Source organism: Sinohyriopsis cumingii, chromosome 11, assembly GCF_028554795.1.
Source record: "Sinohyriopsis cumingii isolate HCF-2022 chromosome 11, ASM2855479v2, whole genome shotgun sequence".
Classification (NCBI taxonomy): Eukaryota; Metazoa; Mollusca; class Bivalvia; order Unionida; family Unionidae; genus Sinohyriopsis; species Sinohyriopsis cumingii.
The window spans coordinates 155,792-173,783 of NC_142971.1; the positions used below are offsets into that span (position 1 = coordinate 155,792).

Here is a 17,992-nt window from a genome sequence, read left to right on the forward strand (position 1 = left end):
CTGGTAGCTCACAGAGCAGGTCTGTTTTAAATCCTGTCCAGTAAAAATGAATTAGAAAACTTTCTAAATCTTACTGCTTAACAATCTTGGAATAAAGAAGCTTAAATAAAACAACTGAAGCAAATCATATTCATTTTAAACTAGTCTAGGACAGACATAACCTGCAGTGAAATGAACAAAAGCAGAATCTCTTTGTGAGACCTGGTGAATAAACAGTGGTCCTCCTTTTCTTGGAATGAAAAGTTAGCCTTGTAAAGGAGTGACCTCTTATGATGCAGACACAATGGTACAAATTTACAACTTTGGTGTGAAGCAAGATTATGTCTGACTATGGATGGCCCCTCAAGAGGAACACAAATACATTTGGAATCACTTGGAAGTGACTTGTGATGAATCTATGCGAAGATATTTTCATGAATCTGTGATGAGATAAAACACACAAGGATGGCCCTTACATTTTTTGATACCCCACAAACATAACAAGACTCTTCTAAACATTCACTATGTAACAAATCTCCCCATAAGGTATCACGGTACCAATTGTTTTTCCATATACCTCAATGCTAATGTTTTGTGAAATAAATATACTTTCTGTCCTACTTGGGCATGCATGTCACACACTGTCATATAGAACAATGCTAGATTGTCAATTTGACAATGACATAACCAGGTACTCCACTGCATTTAAGAGAGATAACTCTACTGGAACTAGACAGGGGTAAGAGTTATCTAGTCACAACAAGCACATTTTCAGCCATGTGTACCATATTTTAAAAAAATCATAAAAAATACAAAATATGATCTAGATAGAAATTAACACAAACTCACATGTTGCCAAGAGGCTCAACATTTTTTTAAGCCAAACAGAAAGTACAACTCTTACATAATGCACCAATCACAGCTAGTGTTGTTCTTTAATTCTGAATACAATGTTCCATACACCTTAAGCTCCGCCCACCTGGACTTGCGCAATTGGTACCGTTATACCTATAGCAAACCTTAATTTTTCCAATAATCTGTGAAATAGTTCGGGACTGTATAAGTAACAAATATACTTAGTCTCACTTGTGAAAAACAATTTGATGAGGTACTAACCTATGTCTTATATGAATGTGTATAGAAATGTCACTGAGCTGTTTGAACTATTGTTTTCATACTTTTGCTTCACCATCAAAATCATCTTTTGAAATAAAATGAATTCTTTCAACTATGACTTGTATCTTATTCCTATCAGCACTTATTGAACTTCACATAGGTGATATGGGATAAATCACATTATGTCATATTATGTAATAACTAGGTCAAAGGTCAATGTACCAAATAGTATGTACCTGTCCTATTTCAAAATGTACAATTCACCTAAAAGAAAGGAATTTATATTTGTTTGGTAGGTGCAGAACTTAACATCAGAGACAGGTGGACATGACCCAATCTTATTATAAAGTATAAGCTTTGACCACATTACACTATCTGCAGATACAAGAAGTCACTAACCACCAGTCCTCACACAAAGGTCCACCTACCCATCCTCTTTGTAACACAAATAGTAAGCTTTCCTCCTTTGTAATGTGAACAAAATTGTTTCAATAAGCCAATCAGTCACCAAATATAGTAAATCACAGCCTCTAAGTGGTTATGTTGGATTGGGGGGTTAACTTAGGGGAATAAAATACAGAAAAATGCCAAATATAAACACTAAGTATAGCACATCAAATGGAGTTAAAAACAGGAGGAAAGTGTTTATCTAAAAGGGAGAGGTAGCTTATGATAAAGGAATTAAAGGAGGCAAAATCAGCAATGCTGAAAATGAGAAGTGAAAGTTTGATGACCTTACCTTGGACAAATATATGGGGCAGGGCCCAACAGGTCCAAGGACAGCCCAATGGCAACTGTGCTATAACATCCCTTACAGGTACCCAAATTTCAAGTGAAGTTGTGTTCATTTCCATCTAATATGAAAGGGTGAATAATTTAGATAATATAGATACATATAAAGTATATTTCTTCTACATAAGAATTTAATAATAATTGGCATAAGATAGAGAGAAACTTATCTCAGATCCAAACAGAAGATACCTTATCAGTTTTCAAACTTGTAAACTTTACTGTGAGAAATTATTAAATTGCTTCTACTTAAATTTGCATCAAGATAGAGGGCTAATATAATACTTCACAAATCTTCTCTTTATTTTCATAACCAGTTACTGAAAATGTGAGATTTTATTTCCTTAAAATGTTATGACTGGTGTAAGGGAGATAACTGAATGATATACATAAGGTGTGGTAACCTCTAATACAGTATCCATGTAATATAGATGAGTTCATCAACAACCTGTATTAACTTCATTGCAATTAAATTATCTCAAAACACATTACTGATAAAGTGAGAACCTAACATTTAGACTCCTATATTTAGTGGAGACCTCAAGAGTCATGTAATTTTAATTTCTAAGATGACGCAGCTCTTTCATATCACATAGTTCATATTTTCTACAATGCCAGCATGTAGAGTGCAGCCTTCCATAACCATGCAGATATCATCTTATGCCAATTTGGATTCTTGCAATGAGATGCAAAGTTTCAAGAACAGTGTGGATTTGAATGAAATGAATACGCACTGTGTGACTAAAATGGTTATCATTCTGTAATGTTGGACCAAACATGGAAATTCCACAAGAGCAGCTTGACACAAAGAAACAGGATTAATTGAAAGTCAATAGTAGATTATAATTGGGCTTATACAAGTGCCAATGGCAAATGCTGACTTAAGGAAACTGTTCTTGTTTGTTGGTATTCACTGCTACTTCAACAAAAGGGAATGCAAGAGACATGAACTAACTACATGAACAATTTCAAAGCAGGAAAGTGTAAAAAAAAAGGACAATTAGAGCAGGACAATTCAAATCAAAGTGGGAAGAAATACCATATCCTTAATAAATTACCTAAAAATTACTCATGCCAGAACATCCCACATGGTACAAGTGATCTATCTACAAGTGTACTTAGAGTGTTCTGTATCCTGGTTTATGGCATGCCTTACAAGAACAAGATAGCTGTTTTTGTACACATGATTTTTCATCTTTTGCAGGTAAAATAGCCAATATTTGGCCAAAATCAATTATATTATGTTTACATAACTTATTTTGTTGCATGCATTCCAATCTAGGAGGTAACAGCACATACATAAAGGCATCAGGTAACACAAGCCTATATCTATCATAGCTATAGTTATCAAAAGTCCCCATCCAAAGCCAACTTGTGCTATTTTCTGAAGATTTCATACATTTTATTCTTAAAGAACTTTCAATATTTGGCCAAAACTGTTCAGTACACATTTGTTTTCCTACATCAAACTAGTATAGTTCATAAATGCCGCCCACATGTATGCGTTTCTATGGATACACTGTGAGGCTATTCTTTCCTTTAGGTATCACGGTACCAATTGTTTTTCCATATACCTCAATGCTAATGTTTTGTGAAATAAATATACTTTCTGTCCTACTTGGGCATGCATGTCACACACTGTCATATAGAACAATGCTAGATTGTCAATTTGACAATGACATAACCAGGTACTCCATTGCATTTAAGAGAGATAACTCTACTGGAACTAGACAGGGGTAAGAGTTATCTAGTCACAACAAGCACATTTTCAGCCATGTGTACCATATTTTAAAAAAAGCATAAAAAATACAAAATATGATCTAGATAGAAATTAACACAAACTCACATGTTGCCAAGAGGCTCAACATTTTTTTAAGCCAAACAGAAAGTACAACTCTTACATAATGCACCAATCACAGCTAGTGTTGTTCTTTAATTCTGAATACAATGTTCCATACACCTTAAGCTCCGCCCACCTGGACTTGCGCAATTGGTACCGTTATACCATAAAAGAGTTCAAATCCAAATAAGTCTTTCTGCTAAAAAAAAAATCACAACTTAAGTCTCCTCTCTGTTCAGAACTCCATCATGAGGAGATATCGGATTCTGTTCTGACTCTCCTTGTAGATGAGATATTCACTTTGGTCAAAGCTAGAATTCTTGTAGGCTGGCTGATCTATGGGCTTTCCCTGTGGCACCACTACCTTCTTCCCTTCTATTGTGAGAATGGTGTCCAGGGTTGGGTCTGAAACAAAAGTATTTTCAGCATGGAACTGAAATCAAAGTTATTTTGTATGGGATTTTTATAATTTACAACAAACAAAAAAATGCTTCACTCATAGTGACCTTGCCCAGAAAGAAACTGTTCATGATATTTACCATTATATCAAAGTGGATCAAAAACAAAACTGAAAACACTTCTGACACAAACCTGTATTCACTTACATGTATTCTGAAGTATTTTAGATGGTCCTAGAGCAAACACTAGCAAATCTCTCAATCTGTACTATAAACCCCAAGGTCCAAATGCATTTTCTACATGTACTGGTGCAAGTTATGACCTAATAAAACTTTTTGTTATTCTCAATTTCCTACACATCCAAGACTGCTATTTGCCTACACCTGGGCCTTTAAGAGTACTTATGTATGTTTGGAGACTTGGTTGTATACATGAGACGTTTGTTGTATATATGAAGTAAAATAAAGTTTAAAATCATTTCTAACGTATTTTGTAACTATATGGTGGAGTCTAATATGTAATAGTTGTAATACAAGCTCCCAAAAATTCTCAAGAACAGTATTTTCAAGGCTGTTGGAAATTCTGCACAAATCTCACTGTCAAGAAACACTATTCCTTTGAATTTATCTTTGTATAATTAGTCAGATTTCAAACATATTTCCAGAACTCATTAGATTTTGGTCCTCGGCAGTCATTTATTTTACAGAAATTTGTCCTGAGCTTTTAAACTTCAAAAAGAAGCTCAGGTCAAATAAGAAGAATACTGAAGGTGATTGTTTTTTATTTACTTACCAGGTTCCGTCGTTCCCTTGGCAACAATGCTATCATACCCTGCAGGTGCCTTTGTAAGATTGCCATTACCCATGATTATGTGGTGCTCTTTTCCAAGTGCAACTTCATTCAGAAACATGATTCCTGTATTCCCCAGCTTCCCTGCCGGTTCCACTGAAACAACGAATGAATCTTTCTTCTCAAAATTTCTGAATTCTGACTTTTCTAGACTACTTACATAATTGGATTTAAAAGTTTCTGCAGAGAAATGTGTGATGTGATGAAATTTACTTCTGTGTAAATGAAGATTGTCAGACTTGCAGGGCACTGCAACCTGATTTAAAGCTGCATTCCCTTACAAAACGACTCCAACTTTAGATAAAAGCATGATAAGGTCCTGTGTCTGTCTCCTAAACCAAATGAAGAATAATGAAAAAAATATTTTCAAACTGTACACCTGTGTTAAAGAAATAAAGGGAATCCTGGGTGTACAAGTACAGGTAGATGAGATCAAATAAACTAGGTGATTTCTAGCACACTATATTCATCATGCACACATTAAATAAAACAGTGAAAAGGCCAGTATGACAACAGCCAACCCGTAAGTAACTTAATGGTCAGCAAAACAAATGTATAGTATGGTACACCCTGTTTCAGTGTTACTCACAAGTGATTTGAACCTTACATAAAACCCATTCTATCTTAAAAAGTGAACTACACCATATAAAGACCAAAACCATCATTTGAATACAGTTCATTTTTATAACCAGGAGAAAGTAAGTCTTTTTTTTTTGAAACCTCTATATTTAACTTTGTAATCCATGCAGTTTTTAGTTTGCAACAGAGACTAAGAACTAAAAAAGCTGAACTGGACAATCTGAGGGCTGTTCTTAAAAAATATATTTTGGACCCAGAGAAGGTGAAGTGGTCACCCACAGCTGCAATTTAGACTTGTGTATCATTTTCATATGAGTTCTTGGAATAATTAGAGTACCCTGGCATATATTTTTAACAAGGTGTCAGGGCCTTCATGTCAAGGCTCACAATTACGTCAGTGTTGCAAAACATGTGACCTTGACTTCAAGGTCAAAAGGTTGATAATGCATGTTACCAAATAAATTATCTTAACTAGATAATGAAATTGTCCAGTATGAACAAATTACATCAAGAAGTTTAGGAAATATAAACGAATTAAAAACCTTGAACCAATACATTCAGGGGTCACACTACCAGATGAAGTGGGCAACAGAGCCAGTTAAAAAATGCAAACTTCACCTTGTTCTGTTAGGAAAGTGAAAATGACTTTTCCCTGTGATTTTTTAAGACCTCCTGTATGAAAACTTCTGCCCTGACTTTAACCAGATTCCAGGTGGAATTTTAAAGCGTATTTCACCTAAAGCTTAGATTCCACTTATTATAAATTTTAGGTGGATTCAGGGTGGAATATGGCCCGAAATATGCAAATTACTCCATCTATTATTAGGAGGAATGTTTATTCTGCCTACTAGGTGGAATTTATTTATTCCATCTACTAGGTGGAATCTGTTTATTACGCTTATTTAGCCTAGATTCCCTTATTATCACTTTTAGGCAGCTTCAGGGTGGAATATAGCTCGAAATATGCAAATTACTCTGTCTGTTACTAGGCAGAATCTTTACTTCTGCCTAATTAGATCGAAATACCTGCAGAAACCACATCCAATAATGAAAATGTCAAGGTGGATTTCTGATGGATTTTTTAAGCACTTTCTGCCTAAACCATAACAAATATACTTCAGATTTCTATTAAACTGCCTAATGATTTTTAGCATTATTGGGAATCAATGATAAATATTCACAGTAATTTTTAAAATGGATCATAAATTTTATTTTGACAGACATTCTCAAATAAGATTTAGGTTTTTCTTGTCCTCATTTTCTTTCTTGCATAGTATACACTGAATACTGAATAACAACTTTTTAAAACTTTTGAGATGCTCCCTTCTTTGTAGCCAGATATTTAGGCTAGTTCTGACAGTGTTTCTGCTATAGTCCAAGGTAAAATGTATTGTATGTAGCGTTGATAGCAGTTGCACAGACATAAATTAACTCATTTACAGGCATGAGTTTTAATAGCTGACTGACCAGTAACCTTTTCCTGAGCAAATCATCACTGCCCAATTTCTGCAAGTTATTCTTAGCATTTAATGATGAAAACATACCAACTTCTGTTTCAAAACTTAAACATTAATATGTAATTAGTAATTTGTGTTTTTAGTAATTTGTGTTTTAAGAACAGAATTGGTGAAGAGCACTTTCTAATTTAAATTTTTTTAAATGAAGATTTTAACTGCTGTGTTTGTGCTATTTTATTTATAAAAACCAGTTTGAAACTGTAAGTGAACTTGTAATGGCAGATATTGCTTTGTCAAGGAAATACCACTTAATTAGATTGTCTTTTTTCTTAAGTAATTGGGCAAATATGTTAAGGAATATGTACAATTCATAGATAGCAAATTCTAAATTTTATGTGATAGAAGATTTAGCCTGAAATGTACTCATGTAGGTCAGAAACATATGGAGCAATGCTATGTTGTGGAATTTGAAAAGTGCTGTAACTTGTAACATCAAGGTTGTTTTTTGATATTACTCATTTATGCCAAAATACAAAAAAAGAAATACTGTTTAACCTCATTACTACAAGTATGTAGGAAAATAATAAGACCATAAATTTGTAATCCTATCAGTAGATTGTTGCAATGAAGCTAGAAGATGAGTGGTTATATTAGGAAAATCCCTCTTTCTATAAATAGATGCTCTCAATAATGTTATGCATGGCACCATACATGTTCTTGGTTTTGTCAATATGGTTGAAATGAAGGGTCATATATTGACTTTAATACTTCAGATTGTTGCCTATGAATAGTTACAGTAATGTTTTATTGGGAAAAAGGAAATTAAGATGATCAGTATGATATGAAATCATTAGCTCACATACACATGTTACAGGGATTGCTTTGACTGTCATTTATAGTAAAATTTCAGAAAGTAACAACAAAATGTTTAAATGTTTAAATGGAAGTTGATTAAGCAATTTTACCAACATGCAATTGCAATACTTAATCTTGTAACTACTTTGAGTTCAAATTAAGTAGAATGTACAGTGTCAGCTATGCTCTTTTAAAGTCATATGGTCAAAATATACTTCATGAATCTCTCCATCCAAACATAATCCCATTCAAGTATGACTTCTATAGGTATGGATATAATCCTTTTCATACACATCAAAATGTGTTAAGAATAAATATATAACACAGATGTTTCAACTTGAAAATAAATTATTGCTTAAAACCAATATTAAATGCATAGTGAGTAATACAGCACATAATTCAAACAAGCGAATGAAAACACATACACACACATATATAACTATATATTGCATTTCTTGATCTGTTCTCACTTCTCTCTGCTGTGTCCAAAAGGATAAGTCACTTCTCCCTAAAATTCAAAAATCTATCCTGACCCTTGCTACATCAATACAAATCTGCTATGACTGTGACCTTGACCCCAAGATTAAAAGGTCTAGAGTGCATGTAACAAAATGAAATGACCTGAAACTCATAATTAATCATGTATGAAAAATATTAATCAAGGGAATTTGGAAATATAAATGGGAAACTTTTAAATAAAACCTTATGGTAACATTTTCTATAGCTGTGACTTTTACCCCAAGGTATAAAAGGTATGTGTGTATTTGCTGCAGAATAAATTATCTTAGCTTTATTATGATTCATTCCAGGTATAAAGAAAATATATCAAAAGGTTTAGGAAATGTATTCAAATGAAAAACACTAACCAAAACCTGAACCAACGTTTGATGACAACAATGACAGCAGAAATGAGATATCTACTTCTTGAGTCCCACTAATGTAGGTTATAAAAAAGGCCTTCCCTGGATGCCATGTACAAGAACGCAAATATCACATTAGTCAAGAACAGTACTGCAAATTGCACATGATATGACCACCCTGTGTATAATAGTCCTCAACGTAGGTACTAGCAGGTCATGGTTGACTCAGGAGATTGTTGGCCATTGAGTCTGAATTATCTGGACATTTGATAATGTTATGGGAATCTTGAATTAAAAATTACTGTGCATAAACTATTATTTCATTATTAAACTTACAATGGGGGGCCCTGAGTGGTCCAAAGCCCTCACTGTTTCGGATCACTGCCATCTCACCTCTGTCTGCATGGGTTCGAGTCCAAGGCTCGGCTAGCTTGGGTACATGGGAAAGCCTGCCAGTAGCTTCTCGTGGGTCGGTGGTTCTTCCCTGGGTTTTCCAGGGTTCTTCCTCCACCAGTTATACTGTCTGCTCTGTATAGCCTATCTTGTGTTGAAAAATGGCGTTAAACCCTAGAACAACAACTACAACATACAATGACTGTGTTCTGATCTCTAGACCACAAATTTAATTGATTTCTTTATTATGGTACTCAAATGGCAAGCAATCTATAGTGTTTCATGAAGGAACTTACTCTAGAACAAACATTATATTACAAAACCCATTTTCTTTTCTTTGAGCCACCGTGACTCTGGCCAAAAACTATTGTATCCCAAGATGACCAGGCCTCTTCCAAACCTTAAGTACAAGCCATCCACAAACTTTGGTCCGGGCATGCAGTCTAGAACTAAAGTTATTGTCTATAAACCATATTTCTTCTTTTAGTCAAAGTAACTTTGACCAGTGTTATGAGTCTTTGCTCTTAAAATAAATAACAGAAAAGAGTGAAAGACATGAAACTTTTCAAAATTTAACAAATAATTTAGTAAGTTCTTTTTTCTCATTTTCACTTTGTATTCTTGATACAAAGTGAAAATGAGAAAAAAGAACTTATGGTATTATGAATTATATCCCAAAATAATCCAAGAATTACAGACACAAGTCCTTATAATATAAAACTAAAGGCGATGACATGTCTGTTATAGCCTATGGAGTGCTAATGTATCAACAGTCTCTTGTTGAATCACAGAAAATATTATTCAAGGTTTGAATTGAGTATAAATTCCAGTGAATGTCTTCCAGAGAAAATAAAATTATTTTTAAAAAAGTCAATCAGGTCAAGCAGAAATGAACTCAGTTTTGGACAAGGTCAAGTCCAGCATACAATGTTACAATACAATAACATGCAATGAAATAAAACATTTTTTTAAAAACCCAACAAATAAACAATTAAAATAAATACACATAACACCAGGATAGCAAAAGCTATGAGAGGGAGTACTTCAGTGGAGCTTTGTCTTTCTTGAATAAGATTAATACTAGGAATGTGTTCATAGAATACAAATGCCCTGATACACTGATCTAATTTTGGGTCAGATATTGCTTCATTCAGCAAGAACATCTACAAAAAGTATGCCTGAATATGCAGCCAACATTGCCGTAAAAACTGACTACAAATGCAAAACTTCACTGAATAATGAGGTCACAATGATTCTTTGTTTAGTCTGATAATTCATATTCGCATAAAACATTGCAGGAATCTGCATCAAATAATTCCTGAGAAACTTGATATTCAGAACATATCCAGGTGAGATGGACAGACAGACCAAAGGACTGATGGACAAAGTTAACACCATATATTTATTCATCAGGCTGGACATCTAAGAACAAAACAAAAACAGATATCTGAGCACCACAAGATCTTACCATAGTTAGCTGACTTTGAGTTTTCAGATGCAAAGTAGATTCCCTTCCCAACTCTTCCTCCACTGTGTGGCATGATACGCAGTCCACTCTTCAAGATGGCTGCCACCACAGCCACACTTGTCCCATGCCACAGTAGCTTGCGTTCCTTTATGTTATCATGCTGTTTGAATCTATCACCCTGGGGAAGATGTTTAAAGTATTAGAATTTAGCTTTCTTAACCTGAAACTATTCACCCATTGATCAACGTGTTTTGAAAATCCATGGTTAAGAAAATGTATTCTTTTTCTTTTCAAACAATATAATATTATTTGACTTATTCTCTTTAGAAACTACAATCTGCAAACGTAACATGACCTATCATCTTAGAGTGAATTCCATGGGCAGGATTAATGGGCAGAATAATAAGTGTCATTTACATATATTCAGCAGACTGGTGTTTTGGTAGATATTCTTTTTGCTTAAGTTTATTTTATTCCCATGCTAGAACATTAAAGGGTTACAGTAATAATTTTGTTTGAAAAAAGTTATGAAAATAATAAAAAGTACTGTAATGATATTTCAAACATAATGATACAGATATAATTTTATTTTTGTCCCATTTAGTAACTTTATAAATGTAACTTTATTTATTGTTCCCTAATTTTTATGCTGAGCAAAACTAGAAAAATCCTTGGCATCTGGAAGGATTTCATTTATTAAGTTCATACAAAAACATTTCAAGGATATTGATGCAAACACAATATTTTGTTGTTGTTTTAGAAATAACCTGAGTAATGAAACTCAACATACTCTTGGCAATTATTAACTAATCTATGCACCTTTGCACAACTTTTTTATCTGTACAATTTAATGCTGATGTCAATAACTATTACCATTTTCTGTGGATCTGTCATCAAAATGTTGCTCTCAGCTGGAGAAACTTGTTAATTAAACCTTTCTTTCATAAGTGTTTTCTTTCTGGTTTTTAGAGTTATTGTTTTCAAGTCACTTATATTGAATCATTTGATAGGTTTCTACTAAAACTAGCAAAAAGTTGTTAAGTGCTATGAAACTTGAGTATGCATCAGCATAAAAAGGTAAATATCATTGACTGAGGTCATTTCTGAATACATAAATTTGTTGTTAAGGTTTAATTATTCATTTAATTTTGTAAAAAAAAGAATGTGTTGTAATGTTATGTTGTGTAAATTTAAGTTCATTACATTTTTGCAAATGTTTAATTTCTTCCTTGACATGCTGCTGTAAGAGTTTGATTACTTCCTGAAAACCACGTTTAAAACCTGTGACAGTTTGCTTACTTCCTGAGAACCACATGTAAACCTAAATGTAACAGTTTGCTTCCTGAAAACCACATGTAAAACCTAACAGTGACAGTTTGCTTACTTCTGAAAATCAAATGCAAAACCTAACCATGACAGTTTGCTTACTTCCTGAAAACCACATGTAAAACCTGTAACAGTTTGCTTACTTCCTGAAAACCACATGTAAACCTAACTGTGACAGTTTGCTTACTTCCTGAAAACCACATGTAAACCTGTGACAGTTTGCTTACTTCCTGAAAACCAAATGTAAAACCTAACAGTGACAATTTGCTTACTTCCTGAAAACCTCATGCAAAACCTGTGACAGTTTGCTTACTTCCTGAAAACCAAATGTAACACCTAACTGTGACAGTTTGCATACTTCCTGGAAACTATGTGCATCCCATGTTATGAGAGTCTAAATTCCTATAAACCATGTCTATACCTTGCACAGAGTTCCCATACTTTTTAAACAAAATGTGCCAGCTATTTTCTGTGGTTTTTTTCTGAATGAAATTGATTTTCCAAGGTTTAATCATGACCCTTAATGAAGAGATATTAGAAATATTTTGGTATAGAAAACATGCATTTTTAAAATCAAAACATGTTTTTATTTTGAGACACATAACATGTGACATTATACAAATATAGAATGTATACAAAAATATGTTTAAATATTGAAATTCATATAAATTTGCATGTAACTCATTTTAAATTCCAGAATAAAAATGTAAACTTGAGTGTACTTAACAGCTTAAGTGGGTATGAAGAAAGCTTTTAAGAAAGGGGTTGTTTAAATTTTGACAAGAAGCCCTTAAAAACTATATACCTTTGTGAAATAAGAAGGACATATTCTTTTTTAAAAGTACACTAAAGGGGGAATTTTTTTTCCAAACACTAGTCCTTGTTTATTGCAACAAATATACATGCCTGTCATCACCTTCCTCAACACAGTATATGTCTCACTAAATTATTTAAGTTATTATTAAAAAACAAATGGAACCTGATGCAAACTTGATACTGTAAGTGCTTTAAACCTGATATCTTCACTCAGAATATATATATTTTCATGATTTGAACCCATAATTATATCACATTTGTGTTTGATGCATGTGTGAGAAAAACAAAACTTGCTTCCTTTGCAATGTGTTCTGGACTGACAATGAGTATGTGAGATAGGAAAAAGTAATGGATAATTGACTTCATGCTAGCTGTTGAGCACTGTCAAGCTTTTGAGCTTGTTAAAGGCAGAAGAAGCACAAGGATTAGGTGTCAATCTGAGGTCACTGTCAAGAACACCCAGAGCATGGGATTCTGCATAAAGTTTGACATCACAAAAAAGCCTATAATGAAAATGTAATAGGCAATTAATTCTGATACATAATAAAGAGGGAACTATAGGACTGAAAATGGAAGAGCAATGTTTCTAGAAAACATCACAGCTGCCTCTAGAAAGTACAGGAATTAATACTTTCAATAGCATGTCCATAAGAGATGTGCAAGTAACATGGTCAACCACAAACTGAAATGTTGACGATGAAAAACTGCAAAGTATTTTTTTAAAATTAAAAATAAACCACTCACAAAATCATCTATAGAACAGCAGGTGCCACTTGTCAAACATAATAGTAATGTGTGTGAGATGAAAAGTCTGAAAGAGACCAAAGTCGCTGATTCTGAGAGGGTTATTAATTCTAAACAGCTAATGATTTGTAAATTCGGGAAAATGTGGTAGACTCACTATGCTTAAAATCTGAGTATTAAGGAGAAATATGTTTTCAGGTGTTTACACAACTTCTTCATAGAATAAATGAATATATAATGGTATAGGTATAAGTGACCACTTTGCAATTTTTCTAACATGTAAAGTCAATAGCCAAATAAATAATATCCATAAATCCATTACTTACAGATCTTTTCAAAACTTTGATACTGTTAAATTCCTGGAAGATGTAAACAGATTCCATGGAATACAGTCCAGATCTTTGAAGATATTTATGATGTTTTAGATACTTGGACAGATCTGTTCATCAAAACAGTGAACAAGCATGCCCCTTTAAAAACACACAGGATAAAGAAAGACCATAAGCCAGGATGGATCTCCCAGACATTTTAGAAGCAATAAAGCAAAGAGACCAACTAAAATCTATAGGAAATCAAGCTGAATATAGAGTTTGGAGGAATAAAGTTAATAAAATGATACATCAAGCCAAACAAGCGCACTATAAAAAAGTGCTGGATGAAAACAGAAATAATCCAAAAGCTATCTGAAGAGCGTTTACAGAGTTTGGTGCAGGGAAATGTTAAAGTAAAGCTGAAATTGTATCCCTCAATCATGAGGGCATTTACACTGATAATCAAACTGACATCTCAAATATTTTTAAAGACTTTTTTATTCACATTGCTGAAAAACTTAAAGAACCCAGAACTTCATCTGACCATCTGGAACTCAAAACTCCCAAACAATATAAAGTTTTGAATTCCTGAAATGAGTCCTGAATTAGTGTTGAAATGTATATTTAAAAAATGGATGATTGTAAAGCTACAGGACTTCATATAACTGGACCAAGGCTACTAAAGGTAGCTGCACCTGCAATTGTAGAGAGTATAACTTTCATTTGCAATGACAGTATTAGGTCTAATAAATTTCCACAAACATGGAAAACTGCCAAGGTTATACCATTGCATAAAGCGGGAACAAAAGATGACATAAATAACTACAGACCTATCTCTATCCTTCCTTGTCTTTCCAAATTACTAGAAAAACGTGTAAATGATTATTTTCTCAACTGTTTGAAAACCTATGATCTTATTCATGATAATTAGTCTGACTTGCAACAGAATCACTCCTGTGAAACTGCACTTGTATCTTTGATTGAAAAATGGCTGAAAGCATTAGATAAAGGAGAAATGATAGGCACCATTATGGTTGATTTTCATAAAGCTTTTGATCTTGTAGACCATGAAAGTTTGCTTGATAATTTAAAAATCTATCAATGCCGTGAAAACTCCCTAAACTGGTTTACTTCTTACTGATAGAGTGCAAAAAGTATCTTTAAATGGTCAACTTTCTCAAAGTAAAAATATGAATTGTGGAGTACCACAGGGCTCTATCTTCAGACCTCTGTTAATCATTCTATCAATGACTTGCCTCGTAAGTTAGGAACTTAAATTTCTTCCAATGACCTCTATGCAGATGATACTACACTGTCTGAGATGAGTAAACCCAAAACAGTACTTGAAACAATTTAGAAGATGCTCTAAACAGACTCAAGTATGGTGCAAGGAAAACAGTACAATCATAAATACAGAAAAAATGAAAGCCCTACTAGTTAAATGCAACCAAAATAAACAAGGCTAGATAGCGACAAAATCCAGGTTCTATTTGACAATGTGAGCCTTAATATGACTCTCATGATAAAATTATTGGTGTATTCGTAGATAACAATCTTACCTGGTCCATTCACATTAAACATCTTTTGAAAGAAGTTAATTCTTATCTTTGGCTACTGAGGAAAATGAAAACATACATTCCTCTTCAGTATAGGGTCATCTTTTATAAAAGTTATATTCAGCCTTATCTGGACTACTGTAATATATTTGGGATAATACCTCTAATTCAAACATAATAACACTTTTAAGACTCCAAAAAGGGCTTGCCATTTAATTCTAGATCAAAGTATAGACAATTTTCAGGATGCAATGAATAATATAAAGATTTTAACAATACATGAGAGAATATTTCTTAGAAGGCCAAATCGATGTATAAAGTATCCAGAAAAGCCATTCCTGTCTAACTAAACAGTATCTTTCACCAAAGAGATGCTGATGGTTCTCCAAATTTAGGGTCAGTTAGAAGTAAAAATGACATTATGCCAAGGCAAAAAAAATAATTGTTTTTAAAAACAAATCTTCAATATACTGGTCTCCTGGCATGGAACAACATTCTCAGTGAAATAAGGCAGGCTCCTAACATTTCTTCTTTTCATAATCAGTGTCTCAAATAGATGAAATCTTAGATAAACAGAACAGTTCTAGTAAAATAAATACCGCCTGCTTTTCTGTAATTTTGCATCATTTTCACAGTTGAATTTTTCAAAGCAGGATGATATTTTATATTTTATATATCTTTATGTCTTCACAGATGTCTGTGCATATGTTAGAAGCTTGATATTTTGATTTTTAGAATCACCTAATTATTTAGTGTCAGGACAGACTTTTCAAATCATGTTGTATATACTGTATATATTGTATATAACAGCTAGAAAACCTCAAGGTAGATTAGTTCTGTAACTAATTGAATTACCTTCTCTACATTAAGTCTTTATTATCATTATTATTATTATTATCATCATCATCATTATTATTATTATTATTATTATCATTATTATTATAGGCTCATCATGATTGTAAATATTTAATTTTTTAAAACTGTTAACTTTAGGTTTTCTGCTGCACATGACAATGTGGTGTGTTATTACTGACATCATGTTCATTTCATACTCTGTTTGGGCCCCTGTACAGAACATTACATGATTTGCCAAGAGAATATGAAAAGCTCGTTCTATATTGTGGCAGACACAGTATGTTCTCTTAGAGATTCCTGCCATCATTTACAATATTCCCTGAATACAGGATTGGAGATAAATGATAAATAAATATTTACGTAAGGAAACTTGCATTAGCAGGTAAATTATTGTTTTTTATTTGTAATTTCTTGTTTATAGCACCAAAAGAATGTGGTACAACAGTGCGGTGTGAGAACCTTACTTACAATGGAAGTTTGATTGCTTCCTGTGAGCCATATGTAAACCTCGCTACGAGAGTGTCATTCTAGGCACCCATTTCATAATAAGAAATGAGTAAAATGAGTTTAGTGATACAAATATAAGATTCATCTGGCGATGTTTTGCCTGAGTTTACTGCATTCTGATTTCAAGACAGCCAGAACTAAAAAGGACAGTTAAATCTAAAATCCTATTTCACATAGTTTCAAGAAAATAAATTTACCATCCTTGTACTGTACAATAAAATCTATTAAGTTTAAAGCCCAGAAATAATTCTCATTCTAATAATGAAAAAGAAGCAATGTGATTTGCTTAAAACAATCAACACATTACGTTGACATTTCTCAGGGTCATGACTATACAAAAATCATTTCGACTATTATATGACATTCAGCAAAATTACACAGCAATGTCAGCACATTTTCTGACATTGTGTTCTAAATAGAATATAAAACTAAAGATTATGAGACATGAGACATTTTATACAACTCCCTGTAGAAGAGAGGTGTGCTGTATTTCTGGTCTAGCATGGTATTTTTTTCTGGTGGTACATACCAAAGTACATTTTTATTGTACTGACACTGAAAGTTAGTAGTTTGCACCAGTAAGGAATGTACAGAAATTCCCAAGAAATCTCGTTCCAAATTTTCTTTTTACAGAACAGTGTATTTGACACAAATTAATTTTGAATATTACAAATATAATCATATTTATGACTTTTTAATCCCTTATTTAACGCAAGTCATGTACGACAGTAAGGTGGCCAAACAGGATGCTGTGAAAACTACTTGGATTAAATCAAACTTTTGTAAATAAATTCTGATTTAAAAATATATATCACTTTTTTATTTATTTACTAGTGTATGTTAATGTATTAAAACATGTATTACTTTGTAAGACTGCAAACCAACCTATGATTTTCAGGACAGCAATTGATTTCTGTTCTGAACTTTATGTAATTTCCCACGTCCATTAAATATTTTGTTAAATGTATTTCGTGTCTACTGGATGCTTACTGCCTGACTCCTATAAATATCTTTAGCAGGTGTTGGCATCCCACTCAAAGTTTCTTTGCCTATTATATCAATAGTGTAGCTAGTAAAATGTAGGCAACAGTGTCAACACTTCCTAATTTTATCAACAAGCTCTCTAATGTCAGCACAATGTCTTTCACTGGGTGACATCTATAGTATAAGTTTGATCATCCCACTTAGTTACAGTTTTTAGGTTACAACTTATACAAGAATTAGCATACATGTAGCAAGTTCATATACTATAAGGTACTAATCATTTAATTTTGTTAGGAAAGGCTGCAATTC

General features: G+C 33.1%; 1 protein-coding gene across 1 annotated transcript in view; it reads right to left on the reverse strand.

Annotated features, from left to right (window-relative positions):
- Positions 1-2,879: 2,879 nt before the first annotated feature.
- The window catches only part of LOC149787452 (protein mono-ADP-ribosyltransferase PARP3-like), a 35,258-nt gene continuing 20,145 nt past the window's right edge, over positions 2,880-17,992 (reverse strand). Inside the window, exons 10-12 of the mRNA XM_089975593.1 lie at positions 10,585-10,762; positions 4,916-5,068; positions 2,880-4,129 (exon numbers count right to left, since the gene is read on the reverse strand). Of these exons, the coding sequence (XP_089831719.1) occupies positions 3,960-4,129; positions 4,916-5,068; positions 10,585-10,762 (501 nt within the window). The 3' untranslated portion in view covers positions 2,880-3,959. The remainder of the gene's footprint in view (positions 4,130-4,915; positions 5,069-10,584; positions 10,763-17,992) is intronic.